The sequence below is a fragment of the Grampus griseus genome (genome assembly GCF_964374135.1).
Source record: "Grampus griseus genome assembly, chromosome: 5".
In the NCBI taxonomy this organism is placed as follows: domain Eukaryota; kingdom Metazoa; phylum Chordata; class Mammalia; order Artiodactyla; family Delphinidae; genus Grampus; species Grampus griseus.
In genome coordinates this window covers 139,945,482-139,967,388 of record NC_138998.1, presented here as the reverse complement: position 1 = coordinate 139,967,388, position 21,907 = coordinate 139,945,482, and the positions used below count along the sequence as shown (strand labels likewise).

The window sequence follows — 21,907 nt, the reverse complement described above, 5'->3', positions numbered from 1 at the left end:
TTCTTATGGTAAAAGCATTCATTCGAAGGCTTGACGTGCAGTCATTTTAGATCTAGCCGAATTCTGTACCTGTCCCCATGGCCACCGCCCTGGAGACAACTTCTGTATAAGTGTATGATTTACTATTTTTTTTAATTTATAATGTGTTCCTGCCTGTACAAGAGTATTATCATCCCAGAATAAATCACCTGGCACTGTTCTTGAATGCAAAACAGAAAGTGAGATTCCAATTTAATCAAAAGGTTTCTGAAATTTTATTTAAACCTGGGCTTCCAATGCCCCTTTTGGGCATTCCTCCCCTCCCCAAAAAAAGAATCAGAGAGGTTGTTAAAAATATCTTAGGGTTTGCCTCTTACCTTTTCCAACTGCATGAAGTAGAGTTGAAGTGAGGTGTGATTTCACTTCCCGGTAACTGTAAGAGTCAGACAGCTTTCGGAGGGCTGTTGTAATCAGGATGTCTCCCGGGCAGAATCTCCCCTGAGAACACCTGTGAAGGTGAAGGTCATCGAGAAGGACATCTCCATCCAGGCCATCTCCTGCCACGGCGCCCCCGTCAGCAAGATGTTCTCTTCCTCAGATACAGGTAACTCAAGGCCACTCGAGATGGTCCCCGCTCAGCTCCTTCAGGCTCTGCCCTCGAGCCCCGCATCTGGTGAGAAGGACGCTTTTCCTTTGTAGAGTTTGGGGAGAGGTGTTTTAATAAAGTAAGTGAGGAACTAACTGGAAGGAGAGAAGGGAAATGGAAGTCGACGGAAGACCAGGTGTGGCGTGGGCATCCCTGCCTTAAGTCTTAGGGAACACTTGAACAAAGGAAGCGCAAAAAGCCAGCTGTGCCTCACTGTGTCAAATTTCTGAATGTTATTTTTTCTCTTATTCAACCTACTAGTTCCACGGATGTCATAAAATAAGCAGGACTCGGGGGCCATAATCATAAAGGCAACTTTGTTTTGTCCCCCACTGTCCCCTGAAACCTGTTTAATAGGATTAGTCTCCCCTGGAACTCTGAATGCAGATTTCCCACTTTTATGGTCGCCTGTGACACTGTCTCTTGGAATCAGAGCATCATCTAAATTTGGGGGTTAAATTTTCTCCCTTCGCTCACGTGTGACCTGCAGTCTGAGAAGGGCTGGGTGGGGCAGCTTCTCCCCACCGCCGTCCACTGAGTCCCGTTTCTGACCCTGCCAATGTCAAGGACAGGACAGGGAGGGATAGGCAGTGGGCAGGCAGCTCTCATGTGATGCCTGCTGTCTTGGGATGGCCGTGTGTTCTCCGAACCTGGCGGAAGTGGAAAACTGCCTCTTTCCCTGTGGGAGCTTCCCTGGTTGTTTGGAAGCTGCAGGGTCCCCCCAGCTGCAAAATCCTAGACAGAAGCAGTGCCCCTCATTGGCCGCTCCGGGGGGCCCTGTCTCAGCTCTGCTTTGTACCACGGGGGCACCTTCACCGCGGGCTGACATCCCTGCTGTGGCTCCCCCTCTGGTCTGTGGGTGCTGGCAGCCCGCACTGTGCAGCCAGGAGCCCTGCAAGCTTCCTCAGGCACAGCTGGCACCTGGACGGGCTCGCCGAGGAGGGACAGAAGCTCTGGGCTCCGCGCCCCCCCGACTGGTGTCCCACGGCCTGGGACTCACAGCGCAGCCCTCTCCCCAGGCGTCCTCACCACATCTCGCTCTTCCCCCCGAGGTCGGCAGCCACAGAGTTCTCAGCCGCTTGGTCCCTCGCCACTGCCTTGGGAAATGTAGCATCTGTGTTTTTAGAGAGATTTTAATAGTATCTTACATCCAGTGATTCCTAAAGGATTTCTTCCATTTTATCACTTCCAACAGGCCTAGTTTCTTGAAACCAAATCCACCTCTACTTCCGAGAAAGATGCTGGGCTGGCCTTCTCTTAAGGGCCTTTCTAAACCCTACTGGCATTGACCTAGACATTTTCTAGGAAGTTCCAAGTTGAGAAATCTTTTTCTGTAAAAAACATTCTCAGGAATTAAAATTCCTTTACTACTTTGAGTTGATATCATAAATTTTTTTGTTGTTTAACTGAAAGTTATCATAAAGTTTTATGTGTATATGTTGACCAAAAAAAGTTGATCTTCCTTTTGTGGGATATCAATGTATGTTTTAAGTCGTTAAAATACACACACACACACACACACACACACACAAAGTGTAGCATCTGTTGTCAGCGGGTCGAGGCCAGACTGAGAAAAAGTTCCTGGTAACATCCTGCCCCTTAATCCCATTGTCCTTTCCATCTTCCTGCCGCAGCAGACACCTTAGTGTGAGTTCCAGCAGCAGCTCTGCGTGGGAGAGACCTGGCGGGGCATCTCAGCTCCGCCGCCCACCTGGCTGTTTCCTACCTGCCCCATTTCTCAAATGGAAACTGAAAGGCACCTCCCTCAGAGGGCTGGCGGTTAATTACCTGAAATGATGTGCACGGAGCTCCTTGCAGGGCACAGGTCCGTGTAAGCCCTCCCCGGATGTTGGCCCGGGTGTGGAATTAACCCTGGGAAGAAGCAGCTTCTGTGAACCAGCCCTCGGTCACCCTGAACACTAGTTTTTGTGTTCAACCACTCCTGGGAGGGCCAGGGAGTAGCTGCGTTGCCTTTCAAAGTTCACAGTCTCCCCAAAGCTCAGGTTTCTGTTTTTCACCTCAATCGAGGCATATTTACATTCATTAAGGTGCATGATTTGAAGCGTACACCTCGGTGAGTGTGTGTAACCACAGAGCATCAGCTCCAGACCCAGGGGCGTCACCTGTCCTGCTCATGAAGTTTCCCCAGAACCCAGCCGTGGACACTTCGACATCCGGCCTCTGCTTCCTAGCTTCCAAGTCAGCTTGCAGTACTTGTGACGGGCCGGCTGCCCACGAAGTCGCTGTCTGGCCCTTTACAGAAAATATTTGCCACCCCTGCTCAAGGGCCAAATCTGTCGCTGCAGAAGTTCCTGCCAAAGCTCCAGATTTCGTTAACGTGCTTCACGCCCGCTTTTCCTCCGGCAGAGCTACTGGTGCTGAGCGGTGCCGACCCGGTGGCCGAAGTCGCCATCCGACAGCTCAGCGAGTCCTCGAAGCTGAAGCTCAAATCCCCGCGGAAGAAGAGCACGATCGTCATATCTGGGGTCTCCAAGGTGAGCCTCTGCCACTCGCCCCGCGTCAGCCCGGCCCCAGCCCGAGATCAGCTCCGGCGAGCTCCACCCCCAAATGTCAGCTTACATTCCCTCACCCACGAGGGGTCATTCGTGACGCAGCTTATCCTGCTGAGGAAGGAAACTTGAAAGTTTCTGACCGGGGATGCCTTGGTTGTCGAGAGGTTGGTGAATCGTGAAGAAAACTTACTGAAAGAGGAAAGACCAGCGTGATGTCACCTCCCCTTTGGGGCAGAACCTCCACCCTCGTGGCTGCCCCATCCTGGGGAGCTTTCACTTCACACATTACACGTTTCCAAACCGTTTCCATTCTGCAGTGAATGTGTATGCCTTTCGCGATCAGAGAAACGAAGCTTGTTTTAAAACTTATCCTGAGCCCCATTGCTTCCTTCTCCTGCTCCGTGACCTTTGTCCAGAGCAGCTGGCGGGTGCGAGGCGTCCCTGGCGGATGCCGGGCAGGCAGGGGCCCACATTACAGTCCCTTCCCCTTTTTAGCGTTTCAGAACAGGCAAGAAGAATGTGAGCAATGGAGGGGCGGGTGGGACATTGGGTAGCTGGGAGAGGATGAGGAAGATGAATTTTTGGACACGGAGGGTGGGTTGATACTTTGAGGGCATGAGAGGGTGGGGCGGGAGGGCATGATGACAGTTGACCCCTCGGCTACTGGGAGAGGGGCCAGAACAGGTCCTGGGAGGCGCCAGAGGTGCGTCACCAATGTGGCCTTAGTTTCCAGGGGCTGGGTGAGTCTCTGGGCTTACCTGCGTGCGCTTCCAGAGGCAGCCAGCAGGGGGCGATGGCGTCCCTGGAAGCGCCTGGCCCAATGTCTGGGTTTTCTTTAGGATGAATAAATGAGTGAAATAAGGGCAAGGCTCGTGACCGTCTCCTCCTCTGTGCCTTCTCTGAGATTTTATTCTAGATCATTTAGTCCATCCAACCAACTGCAGTTAATATCTTTGCTGATGACAAAATTCTCCCAAACTGAGTCAGTGGGCACTTCTGACTTGGCTCAGAAAAGGGCAGTTGTCACCTGTCACTTAGCAGACTCTCCTGTGCAACTGCCACACAGATCAGGAACAGCAGGCCGGCCCCCAGGTACCCGCCACCGCCATGTCCCTGCAGTCACTTCCCTGCCCTCCAGCGAACCACTTTCCCACCCCCAAGCACCTACATCTCTTTTACATATAAATATAACTCTTAGGATACAAAGTGCATAGCGGTCAGTTCCTCCTTGCAGGAAACACAAAAATGCTGTAGGAACAAAGGTTAAAGATAAATCGAATCTGGCACCCCGGAGCTCACATCCTCTGTCACCCTGTCTGCCATCCCATACGTAGGAAGGATGCTCTTCCCCCAGACCCCCCCAGCCTGCGACCTCGGGCCGACCCTCTGCCACAGGAGACCTTCGTCCACTGCGTTTCAGCCCATGCTTCCCTTACCTGCCTCCTTGGAGGGCCGGGGTGCCTTCTGACGCTGAAACCGCCAGCCAGGATGTTTGGACAGGGCTGCTGAGGCTTCTCCTCGCCCGCTGCTTCTTCCAAGTATCCTTGGCATCTTCCTCACCCTGACTTTGTCTCTCACCCCCCGGGTAGACCTCACTATCTCAGGACAACGACGCCTCCCTGATGCTGGACTACGCAGCCTCCATGGACAGCACCTGCCAGAAGGGTGCCCCGGACCAGCCAGGGGCGGCCGTGGCCCCTGCCCCACCCGAGGAGGGGAAGGAGAGCCCCGCAGGGGCCCGGCTGGCCCTGGAGCCCCAGGAGACTGAGCTGGATTCCTGGGACTTGGAAGAGGAGCCACCGGCCGGGGCCGGCGCGTGGGGTGGCCCGGCCCCGCGGGACCCCGCTGGGGATGAGCTGTCGGAGCACTCCCTGAGTGTGTCTGAGCTGGAGCCGGGCACTTCCCAGAAGCGTAAAGGTACCAGCCCCTCCCGTGCCCGCCCTGCCCACCCCTCCTCACTCCCCACCGCTCCCCCCCGCCCCACGGCTTTGCTCTCCTACTAGTTCCAAGCTAAGCAAGTTCTCACCCGCTGCTTTCCTTCCCTTCTCCTCTACAAGGGCACCCCACGCTCAGCGCCCCTACACCTGCAGAAACACCTGCGCTGAACATCCGAGCCCATTTAGAGCCCGTGGGCAGGGGCAGGGGGTGCGGGCTGCATTCAGAATCCTTCCCAGTGTGAGCGGCCGGGTCGTCTCGCTTCATTTGTGGAGGCAACTCGTGTTCATGGCTAGAAGCGCCCCTTCCTCTGTCTGGGCACTCCTCCCCGCAGGAGTAGAAGTATCCAGAGCATTGAGAGGGGTCACCAAGAGCCAGGTACCACGATTGAGCCAAAGAGACCAGCCGGGCAGAGACTGGGCTTCCCTCAGCTGCGGAGATGGGCACCCCTCCCCTTGTGTGCCTCTCAGACTCCCCCCGCCCAGCGGAAAGCAAACCAGACTTCCCCACTCGACCCTGACAGGGTCCACGGGGAGAGGAGCTCCCTAGAAAATTAGCCATTAACTTAGTATGTGTGCAGTGGTGAGCGAATCACTGCATTGGAATAAGCGACCGTTTCCCGTTAGCGCTAATCAGTGCTGTAAATCTGTAAGCGTCTTCAACGCGTGCAGTTTCCCCAGACGGCGCTGTGGCACGATGGTGACCTGAAGATACTTGCCGAGGGAATGTAGTCCAGAGGCTCGGGCCAGTTCTGGATATGAGGCTTCAAGACTCACTGAGTCTCAGCTCCCTCCTCTGTAAATGGGGATGTGCCCACCACGTGCGCCCACCTCCCCGAGAACCCCACCGGCCAGGCGGTAATAGGAGAGCCCCGTGCGGAGGCCAGGCCGGGAGAGCCCAGGCAGGGGCCGGAGCCCAACCAGCCGTCCTGGGTGCAGCTCTGCACCAGGTCCCGGCTCCCCCGCGAGTGTGGACATTAGGAGTCTCGGCCACTCGGGTCGGGAGCCTTGGGGAGCTGCTCTGTTCTTGGTGCCACGGACCAGGGGTTCCTACGTGGGGTGATCGTGCCCCCTCCCCGGGGGACACCGGCCATGGCTGGAGACCGTTTCAGTTGGCACAGCTGGGGGCAGAGGGTGCTGGGGGTTCCGGTGGGTGGAGGCCAGGGGTGGCGCTCAGCACCCCACCACAGCATCCCGTGGCCCCAGCGTCCCCAGGGCCGAGCCGAGAGCCCCGCCGGGGAAGGTCGGCAGCCTGCCTGGCCCTCCTCTTTCCCGTTCGCTTCTTGGGCTCCCCCATGACCCACCCCTCGCCGGAGCAGAGCGGGACAGGCGGGGTGGAGGCCAAGGAAGAGGCGGAGAGAGAGGAAGAAGCAGGTTCCTGGGTGTGATTTCCAGACCCTGCGATGGAGATCGGGCTCTATCTGCCTGCCTCCCGGGCTTGGCCCCTCATCCCGAGGACCCTGTCGGGGGGCCGGGAGCAGCACGGCAGTGAGCACCGCCCTCTGTGGTGGCTCCCTGGCTTCTGTTCTGGAAAAGGTGGCCCGGCCGCTGGTACACAGCCCGGCACGTGCCCCCGGCCTGGGCTTTGTCTTAGGGCCAGAGCAGCCCAAGGGGGCTCCCCTGGACCTGAGGAAGGCAGGTGGGCGCTGGGCAGGGTGGAGTGCAGGTGGGGTGCCCTGTCTGTGACCTGATGGACCAGCAGGCCACCTCCTCTTCTCACAGAACCCGCCCCCCCTCCCGCCCGCCGTCCGTTCATTCTGGAAGGCCGAGCCTCACCACCCCGGGCCTGTTCGGAGACCGCTGTTCCTTCATCCCATCCCTCCTGCCCTGCCCCCCTCCCTCCCTCTGCTGTCCCTTCCGGGGAGCTCTTTCCCTTGGGTTTCCGTCCTTGCTGTGTCCTGGCCACCCCGCTCCTCTCCCGTCACCGGCCAGGTGGATGACACCCTCACTCTTGGGGACCTGGTGCCGGCAGGTGTGCCTTTTGCTCCACCCTGAGGCCTGGCAGCTGGGGCCGGGCACGGACGCTGAGCCAGCGGTCATGCACCTCACTCCTAGTGCTGCACAGACCCGGGAGCTTTTAAAGGGACACACTGGGCAGCGTTTTAAAAATTGCTTTTCATTCCATTGTTTCCTGAGAGATTTGCACTCGGCATCTCTACGAGATGCTGTCAGAACCTTAGATGATTACGCTTTATGGGTACCAAATAGTTTTCCTTTTCCACCAGAATTTCTTCCAAACTGGTGATCTAGGGGGCAGCTCTGTGGAGTTTCCTCTCCTCTGTAAACTGAAGCCTATTTTTCAGTTCAAGAACCACCTGCATCCCCTGTCATAGGAAGGAGTTGGCCCTAGCTTTCCAAGACTGCCAATTTAGCATTCCCCTGGAACCCTGCTGATTGGAAACGTACGTGTGGCCATGATGCAGCCGGGACAGGAAATGCATTCCTCAAATTTGGTTTCATTTTTAGCTTCACAAAGCATTGATGTGCTAGTACAAATACGTGAATGTACTTAATACAACCGAACTCTACACTTAGAACCGGCTACGATGGTGCATTTTATGTTGTGTGTATTTTACCACAAGTAAGAACAGAAGCATTGGTGGAGACTCTGAAAAATATTAAAAAGGAAAAAACAAACCTCTCCAAGCAAACTGCGCAGTAACGTCCCATGTTGTGTATAACGCAAATGCTTCAAACTCTTACGTCTCTCGTTCTGATTTTGCTGTTGCAAACTTTTCTTTTCACCTCTTCCTTCTCTCCATCCCTGCTCATGCCCTTTAACTTAAGAGGATCGCTATGCCAACCAGAATTAATTGCCTACACAGTAAGTTATTTTTGTTTTATATATATATTTTTAATTAAGTATAGCCTTGCTATGAGAAGAGCACATATCGTAACTAAGCCGGAAGTTCACCCCTCCCCCTCTTCCTTTTCCCTCCTATCGCTTTCCACTTGGACCGTCCCCGGGTGCCAGTTTTCCCATCTTCCTCCTTCAAAGTGCCCTGGTCTGGTAGTAGAGGGTCATCATCTCAGGGGAAGGCATCCCTGTGTTAGCTGACGTGACAAAACCACCTCGCCAAGAAATTCAGACAGACCGACTCCCTTAATCGTCCTTGGTGCTAAAAAGTCGTCACTTCTGTAACTGGGCCTTCCGTGGTTCCCCTTGTAATCTAAAGCTGTTCTTTGGGCAGCAAACTATAATTTATAAGGTTGCTTTTGGTCACTGTTTTCCTACCTATAAGATGTTAAGATGCATTCTTCAATGAGCAATTTACGTCTGTTGAACTGAGATGAGTGGGAATAAATTTGGGAATGTTTGCAACATTAAAGCTATAATTTAGAATAATTATTTTTAATTCCTTCATATATCTGTTTATACCTTAGCCTTATGATGTCTTTGTATTAACCTTTAGTCTTATGATTGTTTTTAGAACCCGGGAAAGATTTGTTTTCTTCCCTGTCCCATCTAAGATTTTGGTTCTTTGCCTGAAATTTCACATAACCTGTTTCCAGATCTTACCTTCAGGCATCTTTAAGATTGGGAGTGAGGCCTGCGTCTTGCTTCTTGTTGTGCGGATGAGGTAGCCCAGAGTGAAGGAGGTGGGCTTATTAAACCCAAACGGCCCCAGCGGCCTTGCCCCATTGATGTGAATTTCCCTTTCAGCAAAGGGTGACAGATTCTGTGGGCCCAGAGTCAACTGTGACATACCAAACTGGAGTTCTTCTCTCGGCCAGGGTTCTCCAGGGAAGCAGAACCAATAGGCTCTTTATTTCAAGGAACCGGTTCGTGTTGATGAGTCTGAAATTGCAGGGCAGGCAGGAGCTGGCGCCGCAGTCTCGGGGCAGAATCTCTGCCCCGGGAACCTTCCTTTTTGTTCTCAGGCATTCAGTGATTGGATGAAGCCCACCCACCTCACTCCGGGTTATCTCCTAGAGCTCAGGCACTGAGGGAGATCTGGACCACATCGACCAGGAGCCTTGCCCTGCGGCACTCAGCTCAGTACTGGGATGGAGTCACTGGGCGTTCTGGGACAAACTGGCACAGAAAACCGAGCTCCGATGTCCATTGGTCACAGCGGCGCCTTACGGCGCCACCTGCCAGCAGCCGAGGGGGCCCTGGCCCGTCTGAGCTACGACCTCACACCCACCTGTGGTGCGGCCACATCAGCGTCCGCTGGGCCCACCTGTGGCCACGTCCTTCCGGCGTTACTTACCCCAAAGGTCGTGTGCTTTACTGGCCAAGTTTAAACGGACGATAACATTTTTATTTAGTCATGAAAATGGAATAACCTCTGTTTGTGCTGGTTATATTTCATGTTTGCTGAGTTAGTCTGTGCACCCTGGAGATGGGCTCACGTTGCTAGAATGTTCTGTCCTACCCAGGCCGCCAGCATGCCTCTCGGGAGATTCACATCATTCTGGAAAGCCTGTCAGAGTCGTTCCCAGAGAGCAGGGCTGTGCTCTGCGATCCCTCTGGGAGCGGCATCCGTCTCGCCCTCCAGAGGCTTCGCCAGCGGCCACCCGCAGACCGGCGCTCCAGACGCCTACTGGCCACTTCCAGCTCAGATGCCATCCTTAGCGGCACAGAAGAGCCAGGCTCGAGAGCACGGCTTTGTAGGGCGAGCACGTCACCCCTCCGAGTCTCTGCTTCCCTATTTGTAAGCAAGAGATAAGAGCACCCTCAGGTGGCTGGGAGACGTAACCGGGGCCCCACCCTCACATGACTGTCCTCTGTCCAAGAAGCCAACGCCCCCACAGAAGCCATGACAAGTGGTGTCAAGTTAGGGGAAACGCGGACCTGGTGAGCCGTGCACGTGACCTCAGGACGAAGCACACCAGGGTACACGTGACAGCATCCGGTTCAGGCGGTGACGCTGAACAGGCAAAGTTAACAGCACAGCACACCTGCTCCAGAGGGTGGGCGTAAGGACCAAGAACAGAAACACCACGTGGCAGGCCTGTCGGGGCAGCACAGGTCCGTAGCCGACATGGCGCTGGCTGGGGCGGGGACGCTGTTGAAACAAAGCACAGCCAGCAGGGCCGTTTAAACAGTTACGGCCAACACATCTCTACCAGCTCTGCTCCCAGGACGCAAGTCCTTGCTGTTTTATGTTAATGTGACGAGAATTTGAAGTTTAGGCGTTTCAGGTGCAATGTCATCTAAACGAGAGAAAGCGACCGCTCAGAAGTGTGCAGACTCCCTTTTTAAGGAGTTTTGAGCACAGCTGCCCCTTGCCTGTTCCTGTGTTCTGGTTTCTCGCTCAATCCAGGGTGCAAAGCCAGACCTTCAGAACCGGGTGCTGTGCCCTGCAGGCTAGGCTGCCATGTCCCCATCCCCCGTCCCGCATGGCCCTGAGATATTAAAACGTGAAGGGGCATCAGGAAACTATGTAGAAGAAAGTGAACGCCCTGCTTACCTTCTGCCCTCTGGTCTGGTCCCCGGTGCTGACGTCTGTGTCCTTAGTCTGTGTCCAAGTACTGATGGCGGTTTGACCAGACCTTGGTGGATGGTTTCCAGCCCCAGCTGCATGTTAGAAAGACCCGGGATTTTTTAAAAGATGCTGATGTCCAGATGTCTCCCCAGAACCCCTCACATCAGATTCCCCGGGGCTGGGACCTGGACGTCTGGAGTTTTTCCAGGTTGCTGCCGGACTCCAGCGTGTCTTGGGGCTGAGAAGACGGCTGTAGCATCTGCCCTCTGCCCTGATCTAACACGGGGCGTCCAGGGTCCGAGGATAAACAGGAGGACGTGGCCGCTGCTTCAGGACGCTCATCTTAAGTCACATCCTCCCCTGCCCTTTCTTGTCTGTGTTAGATTCCTGGGGCTGCTGTAACAAAGTACCGCAGATGGGGTGGTTTAAACAACAGAGATTTCTTCTCTCTGAGCTCTGGAGGCTGGAAGTCCACGATAAAGGTGTGGCAGGGCTGGTTCCTCCTGAGGCTACGAGGGAGAATCTGTCCCAGGCTCTCCCCCAGCTTCTGAGGGTTTGTTAACCATCGTTGTCACTCCGAGGCTTGCAGACGCATCACCTTGAGCTCTGCCCTCATCGTCACATGGTGTCTCCCTGTGTGTCTCTGTCCAAATTTCCCGTTTCTATAAGGACAGTAGTCATACTGGATTAGCACCTGTCCTAATGACCTCACTATAACTTCATTGCCTCTTTAGTGACCGTATCTCCAAACAAGGTCACGTTCTGAGGTGCTGGGGTTCGGACCCCAACATAAGGATTCTGGAGGGACACGATCCAGCCCATGACACCACCCCCGCTCACACCTCAGACCTTGGCTCCAGACCCCAGACTGAATTTCAGCACAGGGACGTGTATGACATGGGCTTTGCAGATGGAGCCTTCCAGGGGAGATCCTCTTTCTGCCGGGCTTCCACATCCCTAGATCTGCAGCTGGCCTGGGGGACGGACTGGTCTGTTCCCCTCTCCACACTTCCATCCCCTGCCCCCTGCCCCGGGGAGATGGGGGTGGGGTGTGGCATTAGGGTCCAGGTTAACGGAGTAGGTCCATCAGACCTTCCTTCCTCTCCTCTGTTCCAATGTGACAGCCCCCCATTCACGTGCTATTTGGGGGCTCCAAGCTAACCCAAAGCAGGTACCTAGAGGTCAGAAATACCTCCTAGGTCCCCCCCCCCCAATCTGAGGTAACCTGGTCAGGCTGGGAGGCCCCGGGACTTGCAATATGCTGGGTAACTGACCGGTGGGCATCACTGCATCTGCCCCCGGACTGGCCAGAGTCCAGAGTCAAGCCCTGTCGGTGGTGGTGACCCCTGCCGTAACACACCCTACCCGGTGGTTTTTTGAGATACGCTGCATCCTACAGGGATTGGAACGGCTCCCGGAACAGACCTTTCTGGCCCAAGGAGAAGCCCGTTGAGCCTAAAGCCACTGACACTTGTATACTCACCCTTCTGCTTCATCCCTTTGCAGCCTTCCTCAGCCCCCCGTACACCGCCTCCAGCTTTAGACAATGGTAGAAAATGTCCGAGTGAGTCTTCGCAGTAGGTTGATTGGACCCAAAGAGCAAATGAAAAACAAATCTCTTGGACAGCTTTGACCAAGTTAAACTCGGCGCATTCCTGGAGCTTTGAGCTGTGTTCTGCTGATTAACCCAGGCAGAGCAAGTAGGACACGCATCCTTTTTTTTTTTCTTCATTGTTAATTGGAAAATTTCTTTTTAAAAATTTTTTTTATGGAAGTACAGTTGCTTTGCAATGTTGTGTTAGTTTCTACTGTACAGCAAAGTGAACCAGCTCTACATATATATATATATATATATATATATATATATATATCCCCTGGGACATGCATCCTTAAGTTCAGGTCCAGTAAATGGCCTCTTAAAGTCACGGGCATGCTGGTTTTCCCGAGGTAAGTGCTGATTATGCAAGGGTCTGTGCATAAGGCTGAGTCAGATTCCACAACTGTCCATACATTTCACGTAGAAAAGCAAGTGATGCCTTCCAGCCTCGCGTCTGGATAAACCAGGATGGTGTCTGCGTATGTCATAGGTGTTGAAGTATTCTTTGTATCTGTCGTGAAAAGAATGGATTTTGCCAAATTAGCTGTAAAGCTCCTGATTGAGATGGTCAGGCCATTCTTTCAAAGTCACTAACACCTACATGCACGCGGTCATGGGTTTCCCAGCCTGGCTGGAAGGGCCCCCTGATCCCCCTGAGCCTTGTTCATAGGATGTGAAACTAGTTTGTGAAAATGGAAGCAGGTTAGTGGGCTCTGGCCATCGATATGTTAGCTGGCATTTAACCTTTAAGGAACCATTGCCGTGGAAATCATTGCCGCTGCTAATTTTTTTTCTATTTCATATTGCACCACTTGACGTCATATAGAGATAGGTCGAAGCAAACAAAATTGAGGGGTTTAGGTCTAAAGTGGTCAAGTAACAGACATCTCATGTGACTTAGCCTGATACACACGTGGCTGGATCTGAAGTTGTAAAAGATCTTCCTCCCCAAAAGAATAAATGTTACTTAAATTTCCTAAGAGAGTGAATACCATTGTTCTCAGAGTCCTTAATTTGGTTTTAATAGCATGAGCGTCCTTTCTGGGGCACAAAGCACTCTGCCGTTTATACCCCTCCTCGTGATGGGGAGTCTCTGAAAGTCAGGGATCTAGACGCCTGCCTGGGAATGGACTCCAAGTGACCTACCTGCTCACTGCGCCTTGGAAGCACCTGTGCTGTGCTCAGGCCAGACCCAGCTGCCTTTCTTGTGCCAACAGGGAGGCGCGCTGCAGTCACAGGCTGCCTTCTATTAGAGTCGCTGGAGGGAGCCGCCTGCCTTCCTTTCCTCCTGGACGCGTCGCCCACCGGGCTTTTCACCCGCAGCCCCGCTGACCCCGTGCCTTGCTCTTGCAGGAGGGATTTTAAGGAAGGGCGCGAAGCTGTTCTTCCGCCGGCGGCACCAGCAGAAAGACCCCGGCCTGAGCCAGTCCCACAACGACCTGGTGTTCCTGCAGCAGCCGGCGGGGCTGCGGAGGAAGGGGTCGACGCTTGCCCGGTTCCTGAACAAGAAGCTGCTCTCCAGACACCGGGGCCAGAGCACTGCAAACGGCGCCCGCCTGGACCCCTGCCCGTAGGCCGGCGCGCGCCTCCTTCCCCGCGATGCTGCAGACGTGGACCCTCCGTAGCCACCCGCCAGGACACAGCCAGAGGGCCCGTAAGTTGTGGACGGCCTCCCTGTCCCCAGTCTAGCTGGGGTTTTTTCCAACAATTTCATCTTTTAAAGGGGAAAAAAAAACCAACAGAAAACATTCTGAGTCTCCAGCCAGGAGGTTTCCCCCGGAGAGAACCTACAAAGCCCAGTTTGCCACCGGAAGCCACGAGACCGGACGGCTCTGCAGCGTGGGCGGTGCTCACGTCTAAGAGTTGAAGTTAAATGGGAGAAGGCTATTTACCACTGTGTGAACTATGGAACTTACCATAAGGGGCTGTGGACGGGCAGGGGAGGGGGACAAGCTTTGCCCTCCATGCTCTAACTTTGGTCCGTGCCTGGACCACATCACAAAGAGGAGGCCGCCTCTGTGCTGTCACTGTGAACGGAATGGATGGGTCACCTCTCCTAATTGGCTGCTCAGAATAAAAAGTGCAGGCGGCCCTGAGTACTGAGGGGTGGGACACAGGCAAGAGAAATTACCATGGGAATGGAAACACTGACAAACGTAGGAAGACATTTGCCTTTGATATTAGCCATATAACTTGAAAAATTATGCAAATACTAAATATATCCTATGCATATTATGCTGAACACTTTTCTAAGTTTGCTTTGAGCCTATCTACGAGTGGGAGATATATAAATCCTTATGTGGTTTTTATATTTTTCTCTATAGCATCAGAGCTGTAATAATACGAACAGAGCAGCCAACACAGGGAATGTTTCTCTCCCGTCCGGCCTCCTTGTTCACAGAAGCGCCAAAAGATGAAGTTAGGAGCAATAGGCCACAGCTAGAGGGACACGGGCACCACACACATATGGTTTTTCTGCAGTCCGAGGTTGGTTTGCCAAATATTGCCCATAGCCGAAACAAAGTACTTTTAGGACAAAAGAGGAAATTATTTTATGTCTCAGATGTGAGTCTTAGGAATGGAAGTTTAATAACAAATGAGCCAAACGTGCGTCACGCTTCTTCTGTGAGCTCTTCAGAATTCTACTGTGTTTAGCAACTCTTGGGATGCCCTTGTTTTGATTTCCAGTGGAAAAAAACAGTCAGTTCAGCACACGATGTTAATATCCCTACGTGTCTTCCAAACCACGTTCCTCATCTGTACGCCGTTACCCTGGGGTTCATTCACAATTTTCACATCGTCCACTCCTTCTCAATGAAACACTTTTAGGAGACATGCTTATTAAAAAGCACTTGTTGGGCTTCCCTGGTGGCGCAGTGGTTGAGAGTCCGCCTGCCGATGCAGGGGACGCGGGTTCGTGTCCCGGTCCGGGAAGATCCCACATGCCGCGGAATGGCTGGGCCCGTGAGCCATGGCCGCTGAGCCTGCGCGTCCAGAGCCTGTGCTCCGCAACGGGAGAGGCCACAGCAGTGAGAGGCCCGCGTACCGAAAAAAAAAAAAAAAAAAAAAAAAAGCACTTGTTATCAGGGTGAAAGATTTTGAGTAAGATTCATTTTCCTCCAATAAGATTTAAAGGCTACAATGAAAACTTGTCTCCTGTCACAGATGTGAAATTGGGTGAGTTCCTTCCTATAGCTGCTTTTGTGAATCCTTAAACATATATTTCAGGAGTAAGAGAGCCATGGATGAGCAAAACCTTTATAAAAATCAAAATTATAGAATTTTTTCCTTTCCTTTTTTTTGAGGGAGAGATTAGAAAACTACATTAAGAATTTTGTAAAATGCACATTTAAAATTCTTAGGTATCCCAAGAATTATCGAGTAACTGTAAAATGACTTTTTCAGCATAGTTTGCTTTCAAAGATTATACTCCAATTATAATCGCTGTAAGTTAGCACCTGGTATTCCAAAATATAGTATATTCATACCAAGTTAGTCCCCATAGGCTAGTAATCGCTACTAGTCTTTTGGAACCGATGGTCTCATTAATGTTCTCTTCTACTTGAAGGATTACTGTTCTCTCTCATGTGGTCGACAGAACCTGTGACATTCCAGAATTAATTCTAAGAGGATATTGTGTGTCGAATTTCAGGCACTGATCAGAAGTAGTCAGTACAATTTGTTTTTGATTTGGAAATTCAGATGGACTTGATTTATTCAAGCGTGAAGGTGTCAAGAGTTTTAGATTCAAGTTTCTCGCTCTGAAAAGAAGTCTTAGCTGTTCCCATTCCTGAATGACCCCATGAGCATTCTGTTCTCTGCTTCATCCCTTTATCCGGGGCTCTGCTCTCTCAGCTTCCTCGTGACTTGAAACCTCTTCAGGGTCCCGGGCATGGGTCAGGTGGGCTGCGTCCACCCCCTGTGTGAGAAGCGCGTGGATTAACACGAGGGGGACAGTGTTGCTGGGAGATGCGTATTTCTTGGTGTCTGTTGGATGTACATCAAGAACCCTGTACATTTGAGCCAATCCCAGAGCTTACCCTCCAGACACACACACACACACAGTCACCATCAAATGGCTTTTTCTGAAGTTGCGGAGGACAGTAACGTAGCAGGGAATAGGATGAGAGAAAAGAAGCGTAGGGTCAGGGTCGCACCATGAGAACAGGGGCTGTATCGATACTGTGAATGTTTCCTTTCCAAGCTGTTTATCCAGATCTGGTTTTTAATGATGTAGGATATTTCTGTCAAAGTAAATGTCATAACATCAATCTAGATTATACACCAAATGCAAAACGTACTCATTTGTAAGCCACCTTATTCCCTTACCTTTTCCACATGCTGGAGTGTTCTGAGGGCTTTTGGTTTGGTTTCTGTTTTGTCTCGATGAAATCTTTGCAGAGTGGTGTTCTGAAAGCAGTTTCTCGCGAGCACTCATGTTAATGTGCGTCTGTATGTCCGGAACCAGCTGGTCACGTTGGTTTTAATGAGCTGTCAACAATTCTCCTGGATTTGTTTAAGGACGAGCCTGTGTTCTTTGCGGAGGAATGAAATGGACCTTTAGGGGTGCGTGTATGTTTTCATGTAGCGTCAACAGAAGTACCCATCTCATCGTTCCAGTTGAAAACCTGCCGTGAGGAAGAAGGTTTAGACCGAGCACTTTATTTAAATCAGGTCTCAAGTTTAAGTTCACAAGCGGCCCTGGATTCCTAGAGAGGGCTACCCGGCCTGCCGCTGCCGACCCGTCACAAGCTGGGTGCCTGTCCAGGTGTTTGACTGTTTCGCTGGCCACACCTATAGAAGAACAGTGCAGATTTTCTTCTCGAACAGAAAGGGAAAGATTCATTTACGCTGCTGCCACTCAATTCAAGTGTTTTCTGAGTAACCATCTCGGCTCTCTTGAAACCTGACGGTGTAAGTTGGTGGATGTTCGAAGTCAGAACATTTAACTCCATCAGATGAAAAACAGATCTCAGCGCCGGCCTAGACCTGACACCAGACCCTGCCTCTGCTGCCCCATACCTGCGAAGGCGTGATGACCAAAGCAGGCGGCACGGGGACGCCAGCACTGCTAATCCTGCGAAGCAAACTCAGGTTACACCTCTCTGGTTCCTTTTTTGGGGGGGACATTCCTACTTTCTGGATGAGGACGCATTTGAAATACAACAAACTGCCCCATTCACCCAGCTGCCAACTGGTCAGTGACGTGCCGTTTATAATTTAGGCTTGTAGGGTTTTTCCCCCCGATATCGTATTAAAGCTACTTTTTTTTTTTTTTTTAAAGAAGAAAATAAGAGGTTTTCCAGGTATGTGGAGAGGTTTGGCTGATGACCAAGTGTGGCGATGACTCTACCCGACGATGATTGTATCCCTGGGAAGCACTTTAAAAACAGACTGCAGTCCTGCGCCAGCCCTGTGCAGTTGGGTTCATGCGGGGAAGGTGTGGCTGGAACACAAACGGTCTTTGAAGGAAATAAACGTGCCCACGCAACACTAAACATTGAGTCGTTTTTGCCGAGTCCTGCGCTGTCCCCGAAGTCCAGCGGCTTCTCTGAGGCGCCGGAATCCTGGTCTTGCCTTTGTCAGGCGCCACCCTGGTCAGCTGGCTAAACCAGGAGCTGTCCTCCTAACAGTCTCCTCGGGTGATTTGTAAGTCACTTAGCACCTGCTTTAGGCCTGGGGCGAAAATCATTTACTAGACTGTCCATGTCTCCCGTGAACTTTGGGGTTCTGGTGAATTGTAGGTGCTGCCAGTCAGGGTCTGCTTGGCTTGGGTCCCCCAGTGGCCACGTGACCCTGTATGATCCCCAGGGACCTTATGAGGAGTGCTGTCCCCTCGGGGCGTGAAGCCTTTATCCATCCATCGCCCTCGTTGTCATCGCCCCATCCCAGCAGTCGCCCGAGGGTGGGTGCACAGTGGACACCTGCACGGGGTCAGAGGGGCATATGCCAGGTGGGGCTCTGTGGTGGCTGGCATCCAGGCTGGCCTGGGCTCCTCCATGGTTACTGGGTGGGGACGGGTCGGCCGGGAGGGGTGCACAGACAGCGTCCTGCACCAGCCCTGCAGGCCTCACGTCTCTCCTGGTCATCAGCTTCCCTGTTTCAGCAGTTTCATCCCACTCATCTACCCAAGCACCTGGCACTTAGAAAACTGGTACCCACCCCAGCCCCTCGCCCATCCCCCCACCCTTCCTCTCCGCTGTCCTGACCCTGCCTGTCCTCTCGGGTGTGGAGTGGTCACTTGAGGGCCGAGACTGACGCACAGCTCTGCATTTCAGAGGAAGAGTCTGCCCACGCAAAGCCCCAGTGTTAGCGGGGCTCAGACCCTGGATTCTCTGCTCTGGACGTGGCAGGTGGCGATGGTGCTGCGACTGGTTTGGGATTAAGGTATCCTGGGGCCTGGGACTGAACTGCTGCTTCCCGTGTGGCCGGTGGTCCACTCTGCACTGACACTCTAGGAATCTGGAGGGACTTGCTGGATGGCCAGCTTTCCCAGCCTGATCTCCTGCGGTCACCTGCAGGTGCACACTGTTCTTGCCAATCCCCTCTGTACAGCCCAAACGTATCCACTTCAACCACCTTTGGGCATTCTGGAATGCACACCCCTCGGCCCCAGGATGCACTTCTCCCTGTTCTTACGATCTAACCAAACACAAGCCCTGCTTTCTGCATGAAGTGCTCGGCACCTCGGATGCCCCAGGGCACTTCCGTTGGCATCCTTCAGTCCCTGTCACTTGGCCTCACCTCACTCTCTCCTAGACTTGCACCCCAGCAAGAATGTAGGTGCCCGTATCCCCTGGGTCTAGGATGGCGCCCACTTAAGCAACGATGGACATCAGCAGACAGCTTTATATAAGCTCAAATAGGAAGTCTGCTTCCTCCCATCCTACCCCACTCACCAGGGCCCAGGGTCAGGGGACAGAGCCAGACATGGAGGGGCGGCACGTGACAAAAAACGTGCTGCTCTTGATCTCGGTCACTTCCTACAAATATAGGGTGCTGTGAGTATATGTCAATAAATCGTTTATTGAAAGAAAATGCAACTCGCTCACCACAGAGGGCTGGCCACCAGGACGAAGGACCTTGCACGGTGCCCGCCCTCAAGAGAACGCTGCCAAGGCCACACCCCCTGAAGCACCAACTTTCACCATTGTCCACTGCTCACCTTGGCTCTGTAACCATGACTGTCCATAATGCAAATCGCCAAGCTGTGCCCTGCATGTGCCAGGCACTCAAAACTATTCATTATTGGGGCTTCCCTGGTGGAGCAGTGGTTGAGGGTCCGCCTGCCGATGCAGGGGACACGGGTTCGTGCCCCGGTCAGGGAAGATCCCACATGCCGCGGAGCGGCTGGGCCCGTGAGCCATGGCCGCTGAGCCTGCGCGTCCGGAGCCTGGGCTCCACAACGGGAGAGGCCACAGCAGTGAGAGGCCTGCGTACTGCAAAAAACAAAACAAACAAAAAACAAAAAAACTATTCATTATATTGATGTCATCAATATTTATAAAGTTGGATGCTTGCCTAGATGCCTTGGGTTACTTGGTATTTTAGAGAAATACCAGGAGAGAAAGACTCGAGATCACAGTGATTATAGCCAGTACTAACTGAGCACTTACTATGTGCCAGGAATTTTGCAAAGTGTTTAACAGATACTGACTCCTTATACTCTTTGAAGCAACCCCATGAGTTATGATCTATCTCTGCTTTACAGATTAGGAAACTGAGGTACAGGGAGGTTAGGTGACTTGCCCAAGATCACACAGCTGATGAGTGGCAGAACCAGTATTTGAAGCCAGGTTGTCCAGCTGGAGACTCCATGTTTGCGACCACAAGTCTCTACTGCCTTGTGTCAACTGGAGAGACCAAGGACTTGTGGCCTTATGCAGTCTCTCCTGAACTTTAATGCTCCCTGTTGTGGGTGAGAATGATGGAAAGCGAGATGCACTGCTTTGCACACAGTAGGAATGAGATTATTCGCTGATTACTTCTCTCTTTATCTGGATGGGAAGAATTAGCCAGAATGAAAGTAGAAGCTAAAGGTGGTGTAAAGAAGTGAAGCTTAGGATATGTACATCCATAATGTCCCCTAGCAAAGGAGTTTTATATCTAAATTAACAAAAAAACAGAGCTGATGAGACAAGTTAGTTGGAAAGTACACGTCAGGCAAGCCAATGTCAGGACTGAGAGCATGACACCCAATCTGGGGCCACGTGGTAAACTGATGACATCTTAACGTCACAGCTAGTCTCTGTTCAGGAAGGAAAATCCACTGACTATAAGGGAGGCTCTTCCCTGTTTATGTTTTTTTTTTTAATTCTCCCAATTTATTTTTAAAAATTCCAAACCCACAGAATGACCTACATACCCTTCACCTAGATTCCCCAGTTTTGCGGCATTTGCTCTGTCCAGCATCTATCGGTCAATCGATCGATTATTGTTTGAGGACATCATGTTTCACCGTAAATTCTTCAGAAGCCTTTTTCTAAGAACACAGGCATCTTCATGTCATAGTTCAATGCAATGATCACGTCTGGGGAATTTAACGTTTAAAAATTTCAATTTAACGTCAATGCAATACTATTATCTAGTATCACAGTCTATATTCACATTTCCCCGACTGCCTCCACGACATCCTTTATAGGTGGTTTTCCTTTTTTTCTGCCTGGAATTCAGTGAAGGCCTGTTGCATTAGTTGTTAACAATGAGAATTTGACACTTTCAGCAACAAACCTTTTTTTTTTTTTTAACTTTAGAATTTTGGCTACAAACCTGCCTTAAAAGGAATTATTTCCAGCCCTCACAGACAGAATATAATGAACAGGCTGAGATTTCTTTTGAAGATGCAATGACCTTGGGGAATGTGGACCCAGCCCTGGGCTGCATGCATTGCTATGAGAAATGGCTTTAGGGGGGTTGAGGTCTTGTCTGCTTTTCCACTCTGGCTCTGACCTGACACTTTTTTCTATAAACGACCTGCTTTTGTGCCTATATGACAGTAGATACTTAGTGTGCAGAGACCAGAGAACCAGCCATCTGGGATGAGAATTGTGAGTGATGTCACCAGAGGGGTGGGCGTGTAGGTGGGGGGAGCACATTAGCTGTCGTGGTCAGTTTGGGGCTCTTGGGAGTTGGGGCACATTTGGGCAAAGACCTGAATGACGGGGAGATGGTGGTGGAGAACCCGGGAGCGTGTTCCAAGATAGTGGGAATGAGTGCAGATCTTGGGAATGTGTTGCAGGAACAGAAGCCTGGCGGCGGGCTGGGATTTCACCGCTGGAGGCGGAGTGGGGGCCACTAGCAGGGTGGAGGTGAGGGGACACAGGTGAGGTGATCTAGGTGTAGGAGGCTGTGGTGCAGACCTACCGTGCCACTGGGAAGCCACTGCAGAACATCAAACATGGGGGGCGGCGAAATGAGCCCCGGCAGCACTGCACACTCTGCAGGCTCCCTCCCCACGCCCTGAGGATGTGCCCTGCTGATCGGTACTTCCCTGGCGGTCCAGTGGTTAGGACCCTGCGCTTTCACTGCCGAGGGCGCAGGTTCAATCCCTGGTCAGGGAACTAAGGTCCCACAAGCCAAAAAGATCAACCTCAAACACATACCAATACAAGCGAGTCTGGCTGAAGGATAAATTCCTGCAGGCGGGACTGCTGGGCTAAAGGCTACGTGCATCTAGAATTTCTGTGGATATCAACAAATGGCCTGGATGGAGGCTGTACCCGTTAAATCTCCCACCCGGAAAGGATGAGAACACTTGTTTTTCCACAGTCTCTCCAAAATCATGCTATTCAACTTCGAAAATTCTT

The 21,907-nt window shown here is 52.2% G+C and overlaps 1 protein-coding gene across 1 annotated transcript in view; it reads left to right on the top strand.

Moving 5' to 3' along the window:
- C2CD2 (C2 calcium dependent domain containing 2) overlaps positions 1 to 17,599 on the top strand; it is a 60,045-nt gene extending 42,446 nt beyond the window's left edge. The window contains exons 11-14 of the mRNA XM_082654418.1: positions 470 to 583; positions 2,993 to 3,120; positions 4,728 to 5,055; positions 13,455 to 17,599. Of these exons, the coding sequence (XP_082510544.1) occupies positions 470 to 583; positions 2,993 to 3,120; positions 4,728 to 5,055; positions 13,455 to 13,675 (791 nt within the window). The 3' untranslated portion in view covers positions 13,676 to 17,599. The remainder of the gene's footprint in view (positions 1 to 469; positions 584 to 2,992; positions 3,121 to 4,727; positions 5,056 to 13,454) is intronic.
- Positions 17,600 to 21,907: the final 4,308 nt, after the last annotated feature.